The 24,053-nt window shown below is 36.0% G+C and overlaps 1 protein-coding gene across 2 annotated transcripts in view; it reads right to left on the reverse strand.

Moving 5' to 3' along the window:
* RALGAPA1 (Ral GTPase activating protein catalytic subunit alpha 1) overlaps positions 1-24,053 on the reverse strand; it is a 126,807-nt gene that overhangs the window by 37,893 nt on the left and 64,861 nt on the right. For both annotated transcript variants that reach the window (XM_079310199.1, XM_079310200.1), the window contains exons 30-37: positions 22,552-22,662; positions 21,608-21,676; positions 20,226-20,360; positions 19,307-19,490; positions 10,974-11,838; positions 9,525-9,596; positions 8,463-8,586; positions 6,672-6,827 (exon numbers count right to left, since the gene is read on the reverse strand). In XM_079310199.1, the coding sequence (XP_079166325.1) occupies positions 6,672-6,827; positions 8,463-8,586; positions 9,525-9,596; positions 10,974-11,838; positions 19,307-19,490; positions 20,226-20,360; positions 21,608-21,676; positions 22,552-22,662 (1,716 nt within the window). The remainder of the gene's footprint in view (positions 1-6,671; positions 6,828-8,462; positions 8,587-9,524; positions 9,597-10,973; positions 11,839-19,306; positions 19,491-20,225; positions 20,361-21,607; positions 21,677-22,551; positions 22,663-24,053) is intronic.

The raw sequence follows: 24,053 nt of genomic DNA on the forward strand, positions 1-24,053 counted from the left end.
CAGGATACACATACATTTCTGTGAAAGCTACCCAGGTGGAGCATCACTACTGATGCACACTTGAAACAGATTCTGCTGTGATAGAAGTGTACTGTGTGGTTATTTCAGCAGGATTATTGACAACAGATATGTATTTTTTGGATGCCAAGTGTACTGAAGCCATCAGCAACTTTTGTGTCCAATTTTGAAGTTTGCTCAATACTCATATATGTAGACATTTGAGAATACATTCCAGGCCAAAAGCAGAAACTTCTTCAGAGGAAAAGGAAAACTAATCAGGTTATTTCAGAGTTCCAAGTCCTGTCAAATATATTTCACCTCATGACTACTATCAAGAATGATCTGACAATGACCCAGATTGAGTAAAATATAGGATGGCATCTCTGTAGCATGTAATGGGTCAAAATCAGAGAATGCAAGTATGTGGATAATGGTATAAAGTATGAATGGTTGTATATAACAAAAAGAGAAGTACTCTCAGATTTCTGCTCAAATTTTTCATTTGAGAATATTGAAATTCAGCAGTGCTAAACAACTAAGATCTCTTGCAAGCACAGCAAACATTTTGAGAATCCATCATTCACTGTAATTATTACACCACAGAAGAACCAGAGCCTGACTTCTTTAAACTTTAATATGGATTCTTTATTCCTTAGTATTGGATTGGAAGTGTCACAGAATTCAGTGCCCTGGATACAAGCAGGAGAAAGATACTGAACTACAACTACCTCTGCACATTGAAACCTTAAGGACAGACAAAACAACAATTTCCCGAGAAGGTGTGGTCCCAGTGATGCACACAGAATGGACAGCTGTCAAGACAGCATTGTGTCTTAATGGTTATTCAAAACTCTCCACCAGTTACCTTCACACTTATTTCCTGACCTTGTTTTCCTGAATGTACAACTTCTTATGTGCATACACCACAGTATGCCTAACAAAGTGCAAATCAGTACCAGAGACATAAGTTATTGCAATAATATAAATAATAAAAAGTACTAAAATAATGTTATACTTTGAGCAACTGGTGATAGACTGGAAACATCTGGAACTATAGGTTACACACCAGTATTCTAACACTCTAAATGCAGATCAAACTGCTCCAGAGAGTTAATTATCTAAGCATAAAGCATGATACAAAATAGAGATGGACAAATGCAAAGGAAGTGTTTTAACAATGTAAAATGGTATTAAAGATTAGAAAAATGTTGTTTCTATAAGCATTCTTCAAGAATGAAAGTGTCAAGACCAGAGAAAGGAAGGTTCAACAATCAAAACAACAGTTTATGTACCATAAATTTTATCTGTGTGTGTGGAAAGGCTATGTTGGAAGAAATGTTAGGTGGGAAAAAGAAGAGCCGTAAGCACAGAATAAATGTAAGAATCCAGAAAGTGGACCAAATTAAAGATGATTTCAGGCTATGGGCACAAGTGACAGGCACAACGGTCATGTTATCTGTGGTGATCCGGAAAGGTGGCAATGAGAAAGAGATTAAGAGCTCTGTTTTAGCCATTTTAAACCTGAGCTGTCGGGAAGACAGCCCTGAGGAGATAAAGGAGACAAACAGATTTTTTTTAGGCTTGCTCTGAAACTCTACTCCATTAGAACAAATATATAAAAATGACCAACTGTTAGGTTACCTGAAATTTCAAATTTAACTCAAAATACTTTAAAATATTCTTACTCTATAACCATCATCATGTGTCAGCTCTCCTAATACATTTATGTTAACTGAATACAAAAGAAACGTGAAATAAATATAACCAGGAGGGATGATCAAATCTAATTTTGATACATTAGTGTCATATGCTGTACATGTTACAATAGCAGCCAGACTTTAAACTAAGCTGCAGGCTATACTGAAATTTCCAAATGGCAGATTGTTCTAAGTGATACCAAGTATAATTGAAGTAATAAACGATAGTAAAAGCAAAGCACACTGTCAGGAAGAATTTAAGTATTTACTTTTTAAAATTAAATGAGTTAGGTTTGGAAAGGCAAGACAAGTGAAATAATGCAGGGCTCAATTTACAGAAAATTCCTTTTATTTATCTGTTACATTAACCCTTGAACTCTTGCCAAAATTACTGTAATTTCTAATACCCACTTACCTAAAGGAGGGAGAAAAAAAGCTATTATATTTTCTTCTGATAGAACAGCTAGCCTCAACTTTTTTTCTTCTTCAAAAATGGAAGTGTTTATTACAAAAACAACAAAAAGAGCAGAGATATATGAAGTAATGGTTTTATGCAGCTACTTTTGTCCATTTAATGTTAACAGCACTACTGTCTACAGTGCATATACCTTCTAGATGACTCTTCCACAAAACTTTGTCTCAATAACTGTGGTGCGTTTGGGAATTTTGTTTATTTGGTTTGGGTTTTTAGCAATATGTGTATCTAACTGTAACTCAAAAAATACTGAACTAATAATTCTATAAACCTTCCAGTTTCCAATACATGCTAGCAACACAATAAAAAAAAACATAAGTACTGGGAGTTGTAATGATTTTATGTGGTTAGAATCATGTCATGCACAACTTAGAATCATGTAATACACCAATAGTTCAAGATTAATTAGTATTCTAATCACTAACATTACTGATTTTAATTAACATACCATGTGTATAAAATTCTCACTTACAACCCCTTCACTCCTTTAGGAAGTTTCTCCTAAGGAAGGAGAAACTAGATAGGTGATAGCTCATTTATGTGCCTCTACAACCTTTCTCATTCTATGAACTGAGTCTTCACATTATTTACTCCTCATATTCTCTGCAAGCTTGTTCTTGTAAGGTAAGTGTAAATACTTTTTACTCTAACCTTTAATTGTAAGAAAACCTGAATGAATTGCACTATCAGCATTAAACCTTTAATTTTCTATTTGCAAATTAAATAGTTATTTTATGCATGTATTTCAATCTTAAGTTCCTTTACACAATCAGAAGTTTTTCACTGGTTCTTGAATTCATGGCTTTTTTTGCTCTTGTTCATAGCTTCGGAAACAAATGCTTCAGATGTATCAAGACACTTAAAAGTTTAATTTACTACTAAGACTGATGGAAAAACAGTTTTAAAATGGCTTAGTCCTTGAAACAGCAGAATCTTGATTTTACAGTGGCTCAACTGGCAGGAAGAAGTTTTGTTTTAATTTAATTTAATTTCCATTTAGAAGATGAACCTATCATGTACCTCTAGGCACATTTACAATATATAAAGAAGCAGCCATTTAAAGCCAACTACTGCGAGTTTGCTTGTTTTTCTCCCATTGAATAAAACAGACCAAAAAATCACATGAAAGACCTGTAGAGAAGCTCAAATCTCAAGTTTCTCTGAAGGTCATAAACAGTACACGTACTCAGAACAATTAGAACTGTTACCACTCACATGGCTCTCAATTTTGGTAGTGTGTGTGATCTGATTTCAAAAAACACAATCCTTTTGATGGTATGTTCAGTCCAAGCAGCATGAGTAGTTGTTACGAGTAATAAATAAATTAAGACTGTTTTCCTATTCATGTCTCCTGATAGCACTTGTCAGTTCATCCCAAGATGTAAACTTCAACTGATGTTTAACTCAAGCTTATGATGAATTTCTTAACATCTCTCTCTGCTTCTTCCCATAAAGTCTTTACTTGCTGAGTAGGAGCACTAAAACTTTCACCTACTCCATCTCCCTAATTTAGCCTATCATAATTAAACATACACAAAATGAACAGCTTTTAAACATGTCTTTATTAGATTTGATTGGAATGGGTCATAAACTGTTAGGGAAGGGAGCAGAGACAGAGAAAGAAGCTCACAAGCCTCTGCTCTTGGGAAAAGGTGCTCAAAAAGAACAAAACACACTGAGGAAGAACAGAAAAGAAAGCCACAGAGAAAGAAAATAGCTTGATTAAACAGTCAACCAGTAGCAGAGGCACAAATACAATTTCAATTTATTGATACACTCTACATATCCATACAGACCTCAAATATTTCAAATTACTGATGGGTGAGATTGTTGGTAAAGCAGGAGAGAAGCAGGGGCAAGCTGGAATTGTCAAGAAACCCAGCTGACACAATTTTCACAAGCTGAGTCACAGGAAGCCTGGACCAGCACTGAACCTTGCCTGGCAAGAACAGCTATATGTAAATGCAGGGTGTTCTGTGGTGGTGTATCCCTCCATACCTTCTTGTACTGAACCATCATCCTAGAAATAAATGCTGGTTAGGCCTTGGCCTTGACAAACAGCACCTGGGCTAAGCTCCTCTTGAGTATACTAGGAACACTGCCACTGTCCCAGAATTTGTGCTCCTGTTTTTTAATGAAGAACCTTGGAAACTTGTTTTTCTTGTATGAATAACAGCCCAAATGGAAATGGTCATCGAAGTTGTAATCAAACTTTCAAAGAAAGTTACCAACCCAAGTTGTGGAGAGAATGGAAAATTACTGTGACTAAATTCAACTCTCTTGCAGCCCTATAAACAGCGGTCGGAAGTGAGACCCTTTGAGCTCTCCTGGACCACCAGCTGGCTGCAGCCAGCAATCTTCCTCTGACTGGGACACCTCTCAGAGGCAGCAAACTCTCAAGTTTACTGTACTCAGAGGACTGCTGTCAAATGACACTAATGGAGCCTGGGCTAATACCCCTGATGCTCAAGGATAAACACCTTCACTTGTTGAGAAGATGCAAAGGAATCCAACATAAGTAGTTCAGTGAACTCAAGGAGAATTTTTTACAGGTATATACCTCATACACACTCCTTTAGATCTGTGTGCATGTAAATATAAATGTGCTATAGTATATAGCAAATGTACTATGAACATTGCTCTCAGATTAAGTACTTTAGATTTTAAGTAAATTAGGCCTATAAGTGAGTTACCACTGTGTTATGGTAAATTCTATAGAACCTTTTGTTAAATTGTTTAAATTAAGATATCAATGTTAAGTGCTGTTAAATTTACATGCTGGTAAAAGCTTTAAGCCTAAACTGTTGTTCATGGCTGGGGCTAAGTTTGGCAAGAGGGTCCACTCTGAACCTTGTGACTCATTGGGAGGGTCTTCCTCATGGCTTTTAATCTTTACCCTTTCCCATCCTTACCCTTTTTTCATCCCCAACCTCCACATAGATCATATTTTTTTATCTTAGTTTTAGATTGATTGATTAATTTTATGTTTTAGCCTGACTTTTCTCTGCGTGCTTTAACCATCCAGTAGGTAGTAGATTGAATCTTGCCAATGAACTGTGTCACATTTTATTTGAATATTAAACCTGTTTTTGCCAATGCCTTTGGTGATCATTCTTTGAGCTACCTAAAAGCATGCCCTTCATGACATGCTCCTGGAAACAGACAGGAGATCTTGCCTCTGTGTTCTGTTGAAGTCCACAGCATTTTTAAATTATTCACTATTAATTATTTTTCAGTGTGACCCATCTTCCCCCTTTCCAACACTTTGTAATGATCTAATTCAAACTGATTATAAACAAACTTTGTAAGGTTAATTACAAGCTGTGTTTTATAAAACTAGGTTTTGTTTAAAAAATAAAGAAGCCAGTCAACTTCAAAAGACCCCCCTGTTCTGTACTAAACAGTAGCAAAATCTAATTTTAAAACAAGTTATTTCTCTACAAATCATTTAACAACCTTTGTATTACGCTGACTCTACTTCAGGAAATATAGAACAGAAAGGATGCAGCATTGTAGGCACACAAGCAAAAGCATTTTTAATTAAAAATCTCCACACCAACCAAACCAACCTCAGATGGAACAGTGAGAAGTTAGAATTCATAGTCAGTCTATAATAAGAACAATAATATTTTTTTCTTCAAGTTGAACACAAAGAAAAAGAAGTCATTAATAATTGAAGCTTGCCAGAGGCATGGCTATTTCTCTCTTTACTAACTGTCTACCATCTAATTTAATTACAAGTATTAAAGTCCATGCTGAGGTCAACCAGCTTCAGTTCCTCCAATATTACACTTCAACCAGTGCTCATTAACGTGTCTAGTGAATGGATTAGCACATCTGAAGATGTATGTATGCAGGATGGGGGGACAGTCTGAGGATAGCTAATTGTTCATTTATAATAGAACACATGTTTGAGACTGTAACTTATTATCACTAATGTGGAATTTATTAAATTCTAAAGAAAAAAATACCAGTACAGAAAACCATTTTTTTTTCTTAATGCAGCTATGAGAGATCATATCACTGTTGAGAATCTGTGTCTCCTCCAGGACAAAACACCTTATATACAATAAACACTTTCTTCAAATTTTTAGCTTTTATTTATTTATTTTTTTAAGGGAAAATCTTGTTAATAACCCCCACATGACTCTTAGGTAAATAAAAAGTCATCTCAGAAAGTACTCACCACATATTTCCTAATTGGCATCTAAGGTTTCAAAAGTACTAAGATATTATTCAGATGTAATACTTTATCTTCTACACCAACCATTACTTCCCTGCACTTTTCCCCACTATATATATATGTTCTTGCCAACAATTGCAATGGTGGTAAAAATCAGAAATTGGCAGAGAATATACCAACATAGCAGGTAAAGATGTTATGATATTTTATGGTGTTCTGTTGTTGTGCTGGATTTTTTTTTTTAAGTTACTGTACTTTCTTTGGCTCTAATTTCTCCAGGTTTATTACCAAGAGAACACTTTATAGAGACACCTACCTTTTTTGTTAAAGAGTCATCTGAATCAGAAGGCATTCTTGTTGACACATGGAACATTACTTCCACTGTTGAGGTAGCAAAATATGGAGTGGTCAATCCAGTGCTTTTGTTTTTTTGCAGTCCTCCCATAAAGCCACAATGGTTTGTGAGATTTACCTAGAAATAAAGACCAGGAAGCTTTACAAGAAAAAATTATCAGGTAATAAATGCACACTTTATACTTTAAAATGCACTTTCAACTGAACTTTAAAAGTTAAATACTTTTTCCAACACTTTGTTTCTAAAAGAGCTCAGACTTGCTGACAAGACTGGAAATCCACTGCAGTGCACTAGCATTCCATATTCCCATGGTCACCACAGAATCTACTGGAAAGATGAGTTAGCAGAAAGGAAAGATTGTGTAAATAATATTTACTGCATTATTCTCTGATCATTTGAGTGTAGTCACTTATATGTACTTTCTGAATTTTTAAAATTCTCTGATACTACATCAACCTTGGCCTGAGTTCTGGAAAAACTCCGTGTAACAGGCAGGGAATTTAGTACCTTCCATATATTTTTTTGAGAAATTTTCATTCTGCATTAAAAAAAAACAAACAAAATACAGGAAACTAACTGATAATTTGTAAATAAGTTTCAAGTCTTAGATCAATGGGAAACAGTCTGACACTGAAATAAGCAAGCATGCTTAATGTGCTATTTCACCTTTAAAACAGTGATTACAAAAGGTTGTTTTTCAGATGTGAATACATTTAATCTCTGCCCACATGGGATATACTTGTTTTCTTGATACTAAAGAATGCAGAATTTAATGTTAAAATATTAAAATATTAGTTGCCTCATTATGGAATATTAATCCAAGTTGGCAACTCTTTAAACTAGCTAATACTGCCTAAGAGAATTAAACCACTAAAGAAGGATATTTTATGGTACTAGTGGGTTTTTTTCCTCCTGAATGTGGGAAATAAACATCTATGTTCATGAAAGTCAGCAGCCTTGTAGCTTTTTTCCTCTGTTCCTGTGGGAAAGTCAAAGTCATTATCCACACAGTTAATCTGGTAGTGTCCTTTTATACCTAAAGAGCAAAGAAACACAAAGAACAAATAAGATAGACACTGATATGAACACTCCTGATGAGCACAAGCTGCAAGAGGAGCAAAAAACCTGCAGCTTCTTATACAGCCAACCAAGACCAAAAGCCATTCCTGAATTCTGTGCAACAGTGCCAAATTGAACTTTACAGTGGCAATTAATCCTGTGCATTTGAAAGATGGAAAAAAGGAAATCCTTGTGATAGTATTGAGCAAGTGACTAAAGAGCTGCAGGCCCACATAGCTGATGGGGTAGATCACAATATTTCTGACTGTTGGAAGAGAAGTAGAGTGGAGTGTGTGAACTGATACATGTCTGCAGTGGAATGCAGAAAGAAGACAGTATGTGAGAAGCTGCTTGTCTACACTTTTTGAAGTTCAAACTTCAAGGGACTTAACACTTTACAAGCTTAGAGGGAAATCAAGATGCCTCCCAATCAGTCCATGAAAGCCAAGTACAGGACTGCACATGAAAGAATTATCTTTGCCTGCACAAACTTTTTTCAGTTGTCAAGAGCTGAAATTTAAATGGCTAGTATTGCTGATGAAACTAAACCGGGAATTTTTCTCTAAATCCCATTTTTAAACTGGTGTATTTCAGTACTTGTGAGTAATGCTGGAGAACCAAAGACTTGCAATATATTAAGGTATGGGTAATTATCTTTGTAAAAAACCTAGGATAAAAACATTTAATAAATACCTCCCAGCCAAGACCAGCTACAAAATCCTCATAGGCTTGACTTCCCCCAGTATTCGTGAGAATGGAGTGTTTATCTTCCTGCCCCTCAGCAACATAAAACACTGCAATCTTGTGTGTCTCTCGGCTGTAAAACAGAATGATCATTGCATGACAGTGCCTTAACTAATATGAAACGGAAATATACAAACAATACACACAAAGGATGGGTTTCAAAGCATATAAAGTGCATAGTGGAATTATAGTACAATTATATGGCTTCTTTTTGGATATCCCTGATATTTTCATATTCTCATTCTGTCCTTTTTAGTGTCATCTTCTCTAGAGCCTAAAGTTTTGCTATACATGAGCAGCATTTACCTCTTTCATTACTTCTAAGATACAGGATGGTGCTGGCTGTACCAATTGCTAATGGAATAGGTGGGCTTTTGACATGGGTAACCTGTAATATGGGTATATTATCCACACTGCACTGCCCATTAACAACAGTGCCTTCTGAACACTGTGAAAATGCAGCTTGTGCAACTGAATGAAGAATCTTTACATATCTTTAAAAGATCAACATCATTTAATGTCTTCTGTTGACAGGTTGTTGTTAGACACTGGAATAAGTGGAGACAGTTTCTCACACTTCTACAACTTCTGCTGGGTCTTGTTTCAACTTCTACAAAAACAAGTCTAATTTTAATTCTGTGCTACAATTCCAACTAGAGGCCCATGTCTTCAAATACTGGGACCATTTGAAACAGCTAAACAATCAACCAAAATGTGGAGACTCTGATATATCATAGTTTTAAAATAATTAAATGTTATGCATATACAAATGCTCATAAGTTATTTTGAAATTTGTTTATCTCATGGTATTCTACGTGCAGAATTTGACCCTACAAATAAAAGCAATGCAACCTCAATATAACAGAAAAAACTACAATAAGATGCAAAATACATTAATAATTAAAAAACCTATTAAAAAAGTCAGCTCAACTCTCACATCTATGCAATTAGAGCCATTTGAGTAAAAGCACACTTAAAACAAGTTAGTAGGCAGTCATTAAAAGAATTTACCATTGTCTTGAGTCCAAATTTCTGAGTTCTCGAAGTAACTTCTCATTTTTCTTCAGGAGATGAAAGCTCCTTCTAAATAGAGAAATTTGTAACTCTTTTATTACCTCTTCACTGATGAATACAGAACAGTACAAGAATGATACAACAATACCCAGGTCCACTCAGGAAAAGTCAACACATGCTTCTGCCTTTTCAACAGACCTTTCTTAATATATAAAAATTAGGACATCTTTAAAAAAAATATTCAAGAAATTTTTTTTACTACAGAAAATCTTCTGTATTCATTACAGCCCTGAGTATAACCTTAAATTCTTTGCACCTTCGTCTGTCAGCCCATTGGATTTGACTGGGATCCATTTCTTCTCTACAGAAGAACCATAAAATATATATGTTTAGTGATAAAAGACAACACTCCCATTAGTCTACTGCTGTAGGGAATTGGTGCATGCAACACAGAACTTTTGCTACCCTGAAATGCAGAGCAGAACTTAGCTCAGTAATCACCCAGCCAGCTGTAGCAATTTAAACAAAAACCAAAACCAGTATGCTAGAGAAAGAAAGGCAGTTTTCATGTCTTTTCAACTGTGCTTAAGATGTTTCCCACAAAACACTGTGGCATTAAGAGCAGTCCTGTTCAAAACCAGACTGCCTTGAGGAATTAAAGACCCAAATAAGAAGGGTTGTAACACCAACATTTTGTCTGATTCCAGTGATACCTCAGTGACACAGATTATTTTTGTTTTACTGAATATCCATTTTCCTTCATAGTAGAGAAATACATCAGTGATTCTAATATGGAATTTGAAAGCAATAGCAGAAGATGATTTCAGAAAGACCCATTAATTCTAGAATGCTAATATTTGTACATACTCCTCATGTATATGCAGACATGCACTTAACTACACCTACACAAAAATAATAATGTGAAGAGACATTAATTCTGTAATTGACCATTGTTCTCTCCTATTGTTCTAAACAACATTCAAACAGTATTCAAGCACAGTCAATGTTGAAATAAATAGTAGGGGACACATCGTTCTCATTAACTAATACACATGCAAGGCTTTGAGGCTGCATGCTTTTAGCAGACAAAGCAGCAGGACACTGTCCAGCAACACAATAGCTGAGAATATGACACTTTCTGAGTATTATTCTGGCATTGAAAGGTAATGATTTTTGCAGCAACATACATGGGAAGCAAATAAAATACATCACTCCTTCAATTTGCCTTCAAAGAATATGAATCACAATAAATGCAACAGATTCCTCCTTTCTGTATCTCTGAATGATAGGCTGAAAAGCAGAGGAAAGCTGCCATTTAGGCCTTAGCTGCACATCCCCTCTCTTTTGTCAGTTAACCTGTAATACTTTTGGCTTAACAAACTCTATGATCAAGGTAAGAACAGCACAGTTTCTTAAAAAAAGTTCTTAAAATATGAGTCATTTTACCTTTTATCCCATGAATTCATTCCCAGTATACTGAGAAGTAATCTACAGTAGTAAAATGCTGACTGTGGCTTTTGTGAGGTTGGCTCATCCTGCTCCATAGCCCTCATATTTACATCATTGAAATGCTTTTCTACAAATTCTCTCTCTTCTGTGTGCTGTTTCAGAATTGCATTGATGACATCGTTCTCCTGCTTTTCTGAGATGCAGACTGGTTGAGGAGCAGGGATGTTGAGTGACACACCAGTTCTCTGTAAGCACTCAGGGCTTGTAACACCTAAATACTGCAGCAGCTCATCAAGAGCATCTTCTTCATCCCTAATTGTATCCCATGTTGGTACAGTGTCTCTAAATTTCCTTTTAACTTGGAGTGTAATTCCATCTCTTGCAGATACATCCTCCACATGCTCAAAAGATGAAAGAGCATCTTCTGGTTTATCTTGCTGAGATAATGAAAGTGCAAAGGATGTTTGTTGTGAAGATCCACATAAAGATGATGGTCCATACAAAATGGCCGAATCCCAGGAGTATTTGCCAGACAGATCACGCACTATAATTCTAACATTTGAATTAGCTGATGCAAGTCCAGCAGACAGTCCTCCTCCAGGCATGTCATCTTCTGCTTGGATTTGTATGCAAGACACCAAGGAAGTATTGTTTAATACAAAGAACTGAAGATTTGGGTTCTCAAAAAGTTCAGGAGAAAGCTCAGGACTTTCACTGTATGGATTGTCATTGTTTTCACACACTTGGCTGGTCAGCATAGCAGGACCTCCACTCATAGGATAGTGGCCTAAGTGGTTGACTAGATGTGTAATCACAGTACGAGCAGCAACAGATATTAACCCTTGTTGCATGTGAGTTTTCACTGCAAGAGAAAAAGCACAGGTTTTAAAAGAAGAGTTCAGAAAACAACACTGAGATTTCTGTGTTTCTTTTGGTCTCTTCCTGAGAGAATGAGAACAAGCTGAGGATACATGCAACTCAGCAACAGAAAAATATGTATTTTGATGACCATTGGTCTTGTATATATATAGCATGAAAAATCCTAAAACTGTTAAAGAAGCCTCTTCAATATTTTACAGCCACGTCTATGTCTGTAGATTATACTTCCTTTGCCATAGCTTTGTTATCAGCACTGTTCTTCTAAAATACACAATTTCTTATCTAGTAAAAATAAATCTTGAATTGCTGTTGAATTAGAGGTCATAACTGTGTTGCAAAATGTCCATTCCAACTGCAGTGCATTTTTATATTTATGCACATCATTACACTAAGAAATACAAAGAAAGATAGATGCACAAAAGGTCTAATCCATCTTAATTTCCCTGGAGAGCATATAGCTGTAGGTTAGCTTGAGAATAGCACTGAATAATTTTAAAGTACAAAATCAAAAACCAGGCTTTCTATATTGAACATGATCTAACATTACAAAAATTTTCAAAAACGAAATCTCATGCCACAACTGCATTTTAAGAAGCTTCAGGTTAGAAAACCTTGGAAGAAAGAAAGAAAAGTTAATTGTGCCCATCTGATGTGAAATTAATCCTATGAAATGCACTGGTATTTCAGTATGGTTTTTGCTATCTTCTTCTTTGCTTCATACCTTCCACTTGCATGCTATGTCATCTAAGTTCAAAAAAGGTATTTTTAATGTTTATATCACACCCTGCTAACACAGTACTATTATTCAATTATTCTTTTCAGGTCCACTCTACATGAAGTACATGAGCCAGACAAAGTGACTCAGGCAGAGAACTGTCAGTTGGTTCAGGGGACCCACTGAAGAACCCATACATAAAAACATTACACTGCAGAATAGGACTGGTGGAAGAAGGAACAAGATTAGAATGATAAAGTATTTGTTTTCTGTATCCTCTCTCTTGTAAATGGGCATGGATGCCCTGAATTTGGGATTTATAAAGGGAAGATTAAAAAACTGTACTCCTCAGGATTACATCATGCACCTGAAATGACATTAAACATTGAAAACTTCTGCAAACGCTTCCCATCTTCTTCCTCACCAAAATCCATCAAAATCCATCAAACCAAAATGTTCTGAATTATGTCACTTTTCCATTCAGCATTTACCAAGAATATGTAACCTCTTGGGCATAGAAGTAAGGTACCATGAATTCATCTCACTTTATGCTGGATATTCATAGGCTGCAAAACTAATGTTTAATAAACAAATTTCTTTTTGCAGTTTCAGATATCTTAATTGGTTTAACTGGAAAAACAAAGATAAATTTGTGATGCGTACTGACAGCCACTACAGATACTCAGTTTCTGAAGATGGATGCATTCAGCAACTGCAAAAATAAACAGGTAACATGCATTTGCCTTTTTCTTCCCCCAAAAGGTTTGGTACAGCATGTAAGAGATGTTTGGGATTCTGGCAATTGACTTCCTTTAGGAAGTACTACATCTGAACTAAAAATAGGGAAATATTTCGTCCAGTTAACAGCTGGCAAAATCAACATAACATGTACACTATTCCAAAATTCATATCTACTCACGTATTTTAATAAATTAATGCCTTGGAAATTAATATAAGCAGATTAGAGATTATATTTTTATAGTCTATAGCCTTCTTATGGTTTAAAATTTACAAATACAAATACATTCAGTGACACTGAATTAAGTGTCCAGATATTGGCAGCATACAAGGAAATTAAGTTATAGTGCCATCTGCTGAAATATAAGAAGGAACTATAAGAAGGAACTGGAAGCAAATTTTATACAAAACAAAGAGAAAATAAGTTGGGTGATTGAAGAATCATTTATCAGCACATTTTTGACTAGCACCTGGACAATGCAGAGTGTGGCACATCCTTCTCAGGATATTTATACCAAGTATTTAGCACTTGCCACTGCATAGATAAATAAGGCAATAATTTTCTCAGGTTCCCAGGAATAGACACACAAACTTTTCCAGATACCCAAAGTCCTACCCTTCAAGGTAAATGCCCCCTACTAGGTTCTACTGAGAAACCTGAAGAAATAAGGACCTTCTAGCATATATTATAACTATTACTTTTGTGTGGCAAACCCTAAAGATCTCAAACCTCACCATAGTTGTTTAGTGACTGTTTGTGTGAATGTGTTCCCTTAGGAGTGTAAGAGACATATAGAAAACTGACATAGTGGTACAAAGAGGGGAACACTTAATTTAAATTTTTAAGATCCATTCTCAGTCCTAACACAGCCCTGCCCTGAAAACTTAGCACTTGAATTAAAATCATAAATATGTCATTGTTTCTTTTATAAAATATGAACACTACATCAGAGCCTTCTCTCAGAATACAGTGCTGTTGAGCTGAAAATGACACAGAAAACTTAAATTAGAAGCATCAAGAGAAGTATACTGAAAAGTAGACTGTAAGATGCAACCTGCTATGCTGAAATAAAATAAAGTAATCTTGAAACATTTTTGAAAATCAGATTTTGATTATGGTTTTCCCAGGAATATAAAAGGAAAAATCCCAAATGTAGTAATGCATTTTGAAATTATGAACATTTTAAATTAACTTTGCAACTTAATTTATTCCTAGAAGCACATCTCCTCAATCAGGAATAACTGGACATTCCAAATATTAAAACCTTAAAATGAGTATCTAAACCATGCTCTTTGTTTCTGGATGGCAAATGAAAATATGGAATAATGCAAGCCATCACAGCTTTACCACAAATTCTACAAACTAAGTAATATCTTTACACATTAAGGCAGTCCAGCTCACTGTTTTGTTGACCTGTCTTCCTGAGAGAACACATCACTGCTTTCTTTACAATGGTACTGCCTCTGGCTCGGGCAATGTAATTTAAATGTATACACAATCATTTGGCAACTTACTACAAGTATGTTATACTATTTATTTTTCTCAGTCCTGAAATTACCTCTTTTGTGTAAAGGCTGAAGGTCCATCACTACTAATTTGTATCTGTGGCACGAATGAAGGATTCCTGATTTTCCTTAAGATGTGCTGTTAACTTTTTAATTCAACTTTGGCTGAACAGTTTTAAACAACTATGGTTATGCAGTCGAAGTAAAAAGCAATGACTGAGAGTGAAATTGAACTCTCCTCGTCCTTTAAGCTGTCTAAAGAATGATGACCTGATCAGACTGATTAATCTCAAATTGGAGCAATGGGATGAGTCACTCTCTAAAACACTTCTTTTTCCTTCATTATGTTTAGAGGGAGCCTAAGTGTTCCTCTTAGCTTAGTTTCCTGTGTTTTACTTTAGTTTAAGCAAGTCTCATGCCTAATTTTAAACTTCAGCTGGATAGACATGCAGTAACAGAGAACCCAGCTCCAGAATATTCCCCACAAAACACAAACTGTGTTAATCTAGATGCACTGTGTTTAGTAACTGTGCATTTTGTGTCCTTTCAGTAAAATGGCAAACAGCAAAGCCTTATATGAAAAGTACTTTATATTTCTACTTCTTAAACAAAAGCTATGACTAAACATCAGGCAGATGTTTAGATCAATCTATGCAAAAGAGATTAAAATAAGTTTGGAGAAATATGAGTAATGAGGGGAAAAAGTCAATCAAATCAATAACTGATAGACCACTCTATCCATGTAAGGTTACTAGAACCTTCTACTCACAACTACCTCTAGCAGATTTGTGATCCATGAAGAACAGCTTTCAAAATGTTTTTTGTCTATAATTGCAAAAAAATTCTCCATCATACATGTTTATGGTCCTGAAATGAAACGGCAAAGTTCAGAAGTAAATTAGCAGACTGCATCACTATGCAGTCCAGGTTGGCTTATGAACATCTAAGCTGGCTAGGTAAATGTAGTTAATTAGAACAGTGGGTTAGTGTGGCACAGTTTTGATAGTGAGGGAGTTATAGAGGGGAGGAGTTACAGTTGCTAGAAACCTCTCCTATGTCTGATAAAGACAATGTCAGCCAGCTCAAAGCTGGATCTGCTGCTCACCAAGGCCAAGTTGATCAGTGATGGAGGTAATGCCTCTGGAATAACAGAGTTAAGAAGGAAAAAAAATTATTGGAAAAGGAAATTGCAGCACAGTGAAAATATGTGAAAGCAACAACTCTGCAGACACCAAGGTCAGTGAAGAAGGAGGGGCAGGAGGTGCTCCAGGCACCAGAGCAGAGATTGCTCCAGTGCAGACCATGGTGAGACAGGATGTGCCCCTGCAGCCCATGGGGGTTCACAGGGGAACAGAGAATCACCTGCTGCCCCCTGGGGACCCCAAGCTGGAGCAAGTGGAGCAGCATGCACCTACAGGACTGAGCCACAGGATGGGGATCACAGTGGCTCATTCATGGAAAACTGCAGTCTGTGGGAAGGAGTTGTGTTGTAGAAGTCTCCTGTGTGAGGGCTCCAGGGGAAGAGAATGAGGAGTTCTTCCTCTGTGGAGGAAGGAGCAGCAGAGACAATGTGTGGTGAACTGAATGCAATCCCCCAATCCCCATACCCCTGCACCACTGAGGGCAAGGAGGAGGTAGAGATTTACAATGAAGTTAAACACAGGAAGGAGGGAGGGGTAGGGGTATGATGTTTTGAAGACTTGATTTTATTTCTCATTATTCTATCTTGATTTGCTTGGTAATAAATTCAATTAATTCCCTTAAGTCAAATCTGTTTTGCCCATGACAGTGGTTGGTGAGGGATCTCTTCCTGTCTTTATCTCAACCCATAAGCCTTTCCTCATATTTCCTCTCCCCTGCATAGATGAGGAGAATGACAGAGCAGCACTGGTGGGCAGCTGGCACCCAGCCAGGGTCAAATCACCACCAACACCATTTGTATGCCTGTACTGTAGCTACAGGAGGCTGTTGCCAACACTAACTAGAGGAACAGTTCATCAGCCTTGACACAGACAAGCCAAGTGATTCTTTAGATGTACGAAAGCATCACAGACTTGCTGCCTGCAAGTTCTGACAATGCAACAAAAGCTTCCTACTGATGTCCTTACAGAGAGCTGCTAAAACTTCATTCTGGTTTAAATGTACAGTTTAATATACTTAATACCTAAAAGTATTATAGTTATTCTTTGTATATCTCATACTAAAATCCACCACTTTACCAGCTCACACAGGAAAACAAAGACAATTTTACAGATAATTGAGGTTAAGAGCTTCCTTGTAAGAGTCAGAACTTATAAAGTTACTGAAAAAAGAGGCCAATCATCTTTTTTCTCGACATATGTCTGTTCCCAGAGGATTTAAGAAATCTTTGTCCTGCTGTTTATTGCATGACTTGCTCCACACCTCTCAGTAGATCCTGTCTCCACTACACAGCTGTGTCACTCTTAAGTCCCATATCTTCTTAGTCTCATAGCACATTATGCTGTGGTTAAGTATCCACAAAACTTGTAAGGGATCTTACCTTGAACAATGAAGGCATAACAGGGAAAATCAATCACATCAGTTAAAGCACCCCGTCTTAAGAATTATGTCATTTCAGCACTTTCAGCTTTGCTTGTGACCTAAGGAAATTGTCTTGCAAACCTTACCCTATTTTGTAGAGCTTCCCTGAATTTCCTATAACTTCTGCCCTGCTCATTTCCATTCCTTTAAAAAAGATACTATGATAGCCCTTTTACTCTGCTGACCCATTGGCATACTGTTCTGCTGCTAGCATGTACTAATTGACCCTCTGTCTTGACAGAGACCCAGACTGGTTGTTATCCATTAGTTTTACTCCTCTCAGTCCTCCAACAATGCCAGGGAGAACAGATGCTGTGCAATCAGTTAAGCACTGCCAATTTTATTCTCTGCCTGGCAATGGCGAGTAGAAGTGCCATGGTTGCAGAACCGAGGTTGCATTATACTGCTGCGGTCTGCCAATTAAATTTCACAGTCTAACTTACAATTCCAATGCCCTGAAACTTAATTCATCTGGAGAGATAAAAGGAACATCTGAAATTACTTTTATTAAGAAATTTAACAAGAAATCATAAAAGAAAGGATCATGGTTGGAAATGCAAAATGAAGATATTGATGCTAAGGCTTTGTGCAACTGTATTCATTTAAAGAGAAATCTATTCAAGGTTGTCTTTTCAGATTGTCAGATTAAAAAAGCCACACAGCATTTGCTTCTAACCCATAATTATAGATTATTATGGAATACAAAAGATGCTGGGCATAAAAAGCTACTACAATTCACTACACTGTAATAGAACATGCAGTGGAAGTAAATTTTGGCAAATGCTTTAAATATTAGCTTTACATAACATGTATAGGTGAGACTGTAATTAGGACAGAATGAATCCTTCGAAGCCTCTTTCATTCTGACCCTGCAGATGATTACTTTTTACTAATAAGGCCACAGCCATTTGACGAAAAGCCAACTATAGTACCTTGCTTCATTCTTCAGTAAATTTAATAATTACAGCTCCTCCTGCCAGTAGTTCTCAGATCAGACTTGTTCAATCCAATACTGAGCTTATTAGGGGACAGCTCTATGTTTAGAATTCTTTGGCCAAAAAAGTACTTGAGGATGATGAAGCATGCCTTAGACAAGGGCACAATGATTAGCCATTTTCTCTACATAAAAAACAGCACGTAGTCGCTACAGACCACAAAATCACCTGCTGTTAGCACACAGCTGCTACAAAGAACTGCTGCATTTATCTGGTTCTTAATACCCTAAAAAAAGCCTAAATGGAACAACTTAATACAGAGGCAGAATAGCACTACAGAGCCTTGCTTGTATCTTAATCTCATCTTTTTCAATTTTCTTCCCTATGTAGCCATTTGATATTTACTAGACACACTAGATAATATATGATAGTCATCTGTAGCTTAGATTCTTGATTCTTTATTTTTATTTTTGAGTTGTGAAGAAAATGTTAATTCCCATGTCTCCTAAGATTCTAATCAGATGAGAAAAAATTTCTCTTTTTAGACAAACCTGTGGTTTTAAGCAGTGTAAAAAGAGATCAACAACAAATTATGATAGGCTAAAAATATTCATGGAATTAATTCAATATTGTAATGTCAAACAGGAACAAAAATCCAAAATACTTCTAGAAAAAGGAGCAAAAGCAAGAAAAAATCAAATTAATTTACTGAAAGTAAGATGAAAAGCAACATTTATCCATGTTGCAGTACTTAACATTTCTGCTGATACACAGAGCAGAAGAATCCATATCATATTGATCTTGGTGTTGTTCAGAATGTACTTATTTCAGTTAATCAAATGGTAATTGCTGAAAATTACATTTGCTCATTCCATACTAATGGTTCTTACCTAGTGTCTACATATAGCTGAAAACCTGTGCTTTAGTCCAACAATTCAATACTGAAAACCTAGACAAATTTTTTTTGAAAGAAAATGTATTTATGCAAAACAAACCTTCAGTGACTGGCTGAAGTTTAGAAGACCTCTCCGAGTCCGGAGAATGCAGTGGTTCTGGTTCCTTTAAGCTTTCTAAATGCATAAAAGGATCATAATCCATACATGCCAGATCAGAAAGGCTTAGAGGAAAATATTTCGGGTTGCTAAAACACTGAGACCCATAGACACATCCATGCAGAACCTAGAACAAAATCAGAATTTCATTACATTATTTACTGAAATTTATACTTTATAGTTTTATAAGAAATACAGTTTTTTTCCATTTGTATTTTAAAAATCAATATTTTAGAAGGCAGGCATGACAAAACATCAAAAAATTTTAGATGCTTAATGTTTACAGAAACAAACTCTGCTTTGCAAAGAAAATTATTACCACCAAAGTGGAAATTAACAATAAAGAAACAAAACTTACCAAAAAATCATTAAGCTACCTTTATTTTTAGACCTCCTATCTTCTTTAATTACATATGCCAGGTCTAAGCTGCTAGAGGTTTTAATCCCTTTCTCTTGCAAAAAGGATAAAAAATCCTGTGTTCCCAAAGACAGTAATTGTTACTTAGTGCTTTTTGTTTTGCTTATTGCTAAATGAAATTGCTTGATATATAAAAGTTACATCCCTTTGTATTAAATGTATAGCTAATCTTGTACAATACAAGCATCTGCAACTCATATGACATACCAAAAAAAAAAAAAAAAAAGGCTTGGTTAACCATCCAAATGTACAACAAAATCTACTATTCCAGATATACCAAAGGTCAGGCTGTTAAAGTAAAACATGCAAGAACTGACCCAACAATCCACATTCCAGGAATAGAATGGAGGTCAGCTTGCAGAAAACTTTTGCCTTTACTTCCATAAAAACTGACACTGCATCCATACATAGAAATTCTTAATAGGAGAGCAAAAAAGCATGTACCTTATATATACAATTGAGAACGGATCTTTCAGTTTTATCATTTTCTGCTCCTGTAGTGTGAAGAGGCTGCAGCAAAGTCTTCAATGGCAAGGCCATTATCCAATCCAATAAGCACAGAAGTAAAGAAACCACCAACTGGAAAAAAAACTTTCCATTACAAATCAATTAAGCCAGCACCTGCTACTTCATATTTATCATTTTGATTTATTTCTCTGTTTTGTCTTCTTTTTTCAATTCAGTAAAATCAACCTGCAGTAATGGCAGGTCCCACTTGTTAACCACTGTTATCTTCACAACCTATGGCATCAGTAAAAACTTTGGCAACTGAGGTATTCAACAAAGGCCATCCATTCAATAGTTCTTCATCAGGGTATGACTGTGAGCAGATACCATTCTTAAGAGGATACCCACAGTTTTCAAAATTGATTTGTAGGGTATTATTTTTTAAATTACAGATAACACATGTCCAAATTAAGGCTGATGCATCATTTTGCACATAAATTTCACTATAAAGTGAATCAAGGATTACACAAAATGGAACTAATTCACCTGTATTTAGTGCTTTATAAATAACACCTAATGTTCTTTACAACATATGAATAATGTTATGCAGCTCCAGGAATCATCTCAAAGAAATCCAACTACTTTCTGTCTTGTCACTCAGCAAAAGAATCAAATCCCTCTTGGGATGTTTTGGAAGACTTTAGAACAGAATCAGATTAATAACAGACACAAACCCAAACCAAATCATCAATAACTTACTGACCAAATAATTGTTTTTGATTTTTAAAACTCAGCTGTGGAAGAGAATTCAGATAAATATCTGCAAGATTCTCTAAAATATTTCTCAAGGTAAGCAGAAGTCTTTAAAAAAATCCATTTACCTAATTTGTTCTTTTCACAAAATGCATTCCAATTTGTTCCTCAAAAGTATAATAAACCTAATGATGAAGGGCACTGAGTATTTTTATTTTTAACCAATTTTTAAGAAATCCATTAGAACTACATTTGTGAAAATAGGTAAAACAATTTTTATATGATATTTGATGTACAGTGATCAACAGTTCATGGGAAAACTTAGTCAATTATGGAAAGCACCCTCAAGTGGAAAAGTGGGTAGCTTGGCATATGAGTGTAGTCTACAATAGCCCCTGACTTCTTGCAGACAGAGAAGATGAAACAGAGCCTCTGAAAACCAAAATGAGCAAGAGATGAACTCCAGATGCTTGTGGGAATGGTAGCCCAGAATGATGGAGCTCTCAGCAACAAACAGCACCAAAGTGCCCAAATTTAAATGACCCAGTGAGGCCCACAGCAAAGCTAAGTCAGAAGAGACACAGGTTTCAGAAGGCATAAAGTACAATGAAATGAAAAAAACTTACCCTCTTGTCCTGCTCGTAAGAGGAAGCTTCTGTACTGGGTAGCAGATGTGTAATAGTTGCTATCAGAATCTGGGGAAATACACCGTATTTATTTTAAAATAGAACCTAAACATTCAAATTTAAAATAATTTTTTTTGAGCAGGTAAATCTAACATGATATTAGATTCACTGTTAAATTCTATTGCAATTATTTTGAGATAAGTTATAGTATTCCTTGACAATTATTTTAAATAAAAACACTTTCAATTCAGTTTTGCAGAATATGTTGAAAAAGTATGTTCTGTTTGACTGACCTAGGTGCATTAAGGACAATGAAATTACACAGCTACCTCAAATATTCAGGTGTGAAAAGAACATGACTCAACAGACTTGCAGGATGTGAGAAGAAACTTGGTGCTGGTTTATGTATGGTGCTATCTGAGCTACATTATTTCTTAGAACTACTAGAATTTCTATGCACCCTGCCTCTATTTGATCAAAAATGTCCCCAGAGGAGCACAGAAATGTTTGCTGTATCTCTTAAGAAGCTTTCACATGAAAGAACATGGGAGCCCTCTGTCTTTTTTCTGTGGTTCAGACTCTCAGAGACCTCCTTGTTGTGGGAAGTGCATTCAAAATAATATTTTTGCTCTATATTGAAACTCTTCCATAGATATGCAAAATATAATTGCAGATCCATATTTTAAGCAATCATTTTCTCCCTGAACTTAAATATACATGCTTGAAGAGATCTAATATTAAAAAACAAAAACTGTATTTACTGACAACATTCTCATGACACTTTGAGGAAAAACAGGCATGTATGACACATTATAGGTCAACAAAGATTATGTTTATACTAATTCAATGTATAATTCTCAATACTCAGGTATTTAATTTTAGGGTAATGCATGGTAGTGCTTAATTAAAATAACAGAAAATTTCAATTAAAAAAAATTACTTACTTGAATAATTCTTAAAGGTGAATCAGCTTGATACAGTTGAAGTCTATGTACATAATGTATCAGCATGTTCAGCATACTGCAGGCAACTTGGGCAACTGTTTTATTTGGGAACTAGAAAAGAGAGCACAGCACAGTAACAATGACAAAATGATTTCATGTAAGAGTACATTATGTGGCAAGGTGGTCACAAATTTCACTGGTAGACTTATACATATAGCTCATTAGGAATGTATTTACCAGAGGAACAGAATTAAATTTCACAAAACTCAAAAGGAACTATTTTCTATTCATAAACAAATGTTAGCAGCTAACACCAAAGTTTTGGGACAGACATCCAGTGAGATGCACACCAGAAAGGGGAGAGGTGTCTCCTAACTAACTTCAGACTGGTTAGTAGAATATCATGAAGCCAGGAAGAAAGAACTGATTTCTTGATACCCTAATGATTATTAATATTAATGAATCACTCCAAAGCCCCTCAAGGATCCATTCTGAAATCAGAGGTCTTTGCTGAGAATCAAGGCAGGTGAAGATTTTTCCTTGTCTCATGCTGTGCCAGTGAGAAGGTGAGCAAAAGAAAGTGGGTGGGAGCATGGCTGGGATGGATGACCCAAACTGACCAAAGGGACATTCCACACCATAGGACATCATGCCCAGTAAATAAACTGGGGCAGTTATGTGGAAAGGGGGTGGGTCTGGGTTGGGAAAAGGATATTGGTCAGTGGGTGGTGAGCAAATATACTGCGCATCCTTGGGGTTTTTTCCACTTTCTCTTTTTATTATCATTATTATCATTTACCATTACTACGCTGTTATAGTTTGCTTTTAATTATTAAACTGTTCTCATCTCACCATACAAATTTAGCCTTGATTCTGCTTGTCATTCCACTGCAGTGGGTAGGAAGAAAGGAGACTGAGCAAGGAGCTGCATGGTGCTTAATTTCCAGCTGGGCTGAAACTACAACAAATGCTCAGGCACCTTAGAACAGTTAGGAGACCTGTGGGTTCTGGAAGGACATTTTCCTGAACTCAAGTAGCCCCACTGACTATGTGTCAGATAATGGAACAATTCACCCCTTTCAAGTCAGTCATCTGACTCTGACTTCTTTTACAACATTCCACCTGCCATTCTTTGTCTCTGGAAAATGTCCTATGTTATAAAGCATAAGAATTCACCACCTTTATATAGTAGTGTAAATCGTGGACATAATTTTTTAGAAGTTACTTAATGGGAAGAAAAAATAAGATGCCAGTGAACTGGCACTTTGCCTGTTTACCAGCTCCCAGTGTTTTTCTTGGAAAGATAGTCTTACCATAAGGTTAATTTTTGTAAGGGTCCATTCTTTCTGGAGGCTAAACCAGGAATTTAACCTTGTCCACACTTGAAAATAACCTTTTGTTTAGCACTCACTCAACTAAGACTCTACAACACAATTTTGTGATGTATCTGCAGCATTTTTGAGAGAAGCAGAATAAAATTATAGGTCTGGATGGCTGGTTAG

Source organism: Erithacus rubecula (assembly GCF_903797595.1).
Source record: "Erithacus rubecula genome assembly, chromosome: 6".
Taxonomy (NCBI): Eukaryota; Metazoa; Chordata; class Aves; order Passeriformes; family Muscicapidae; genus Erithacus; species Erithacus rubecula.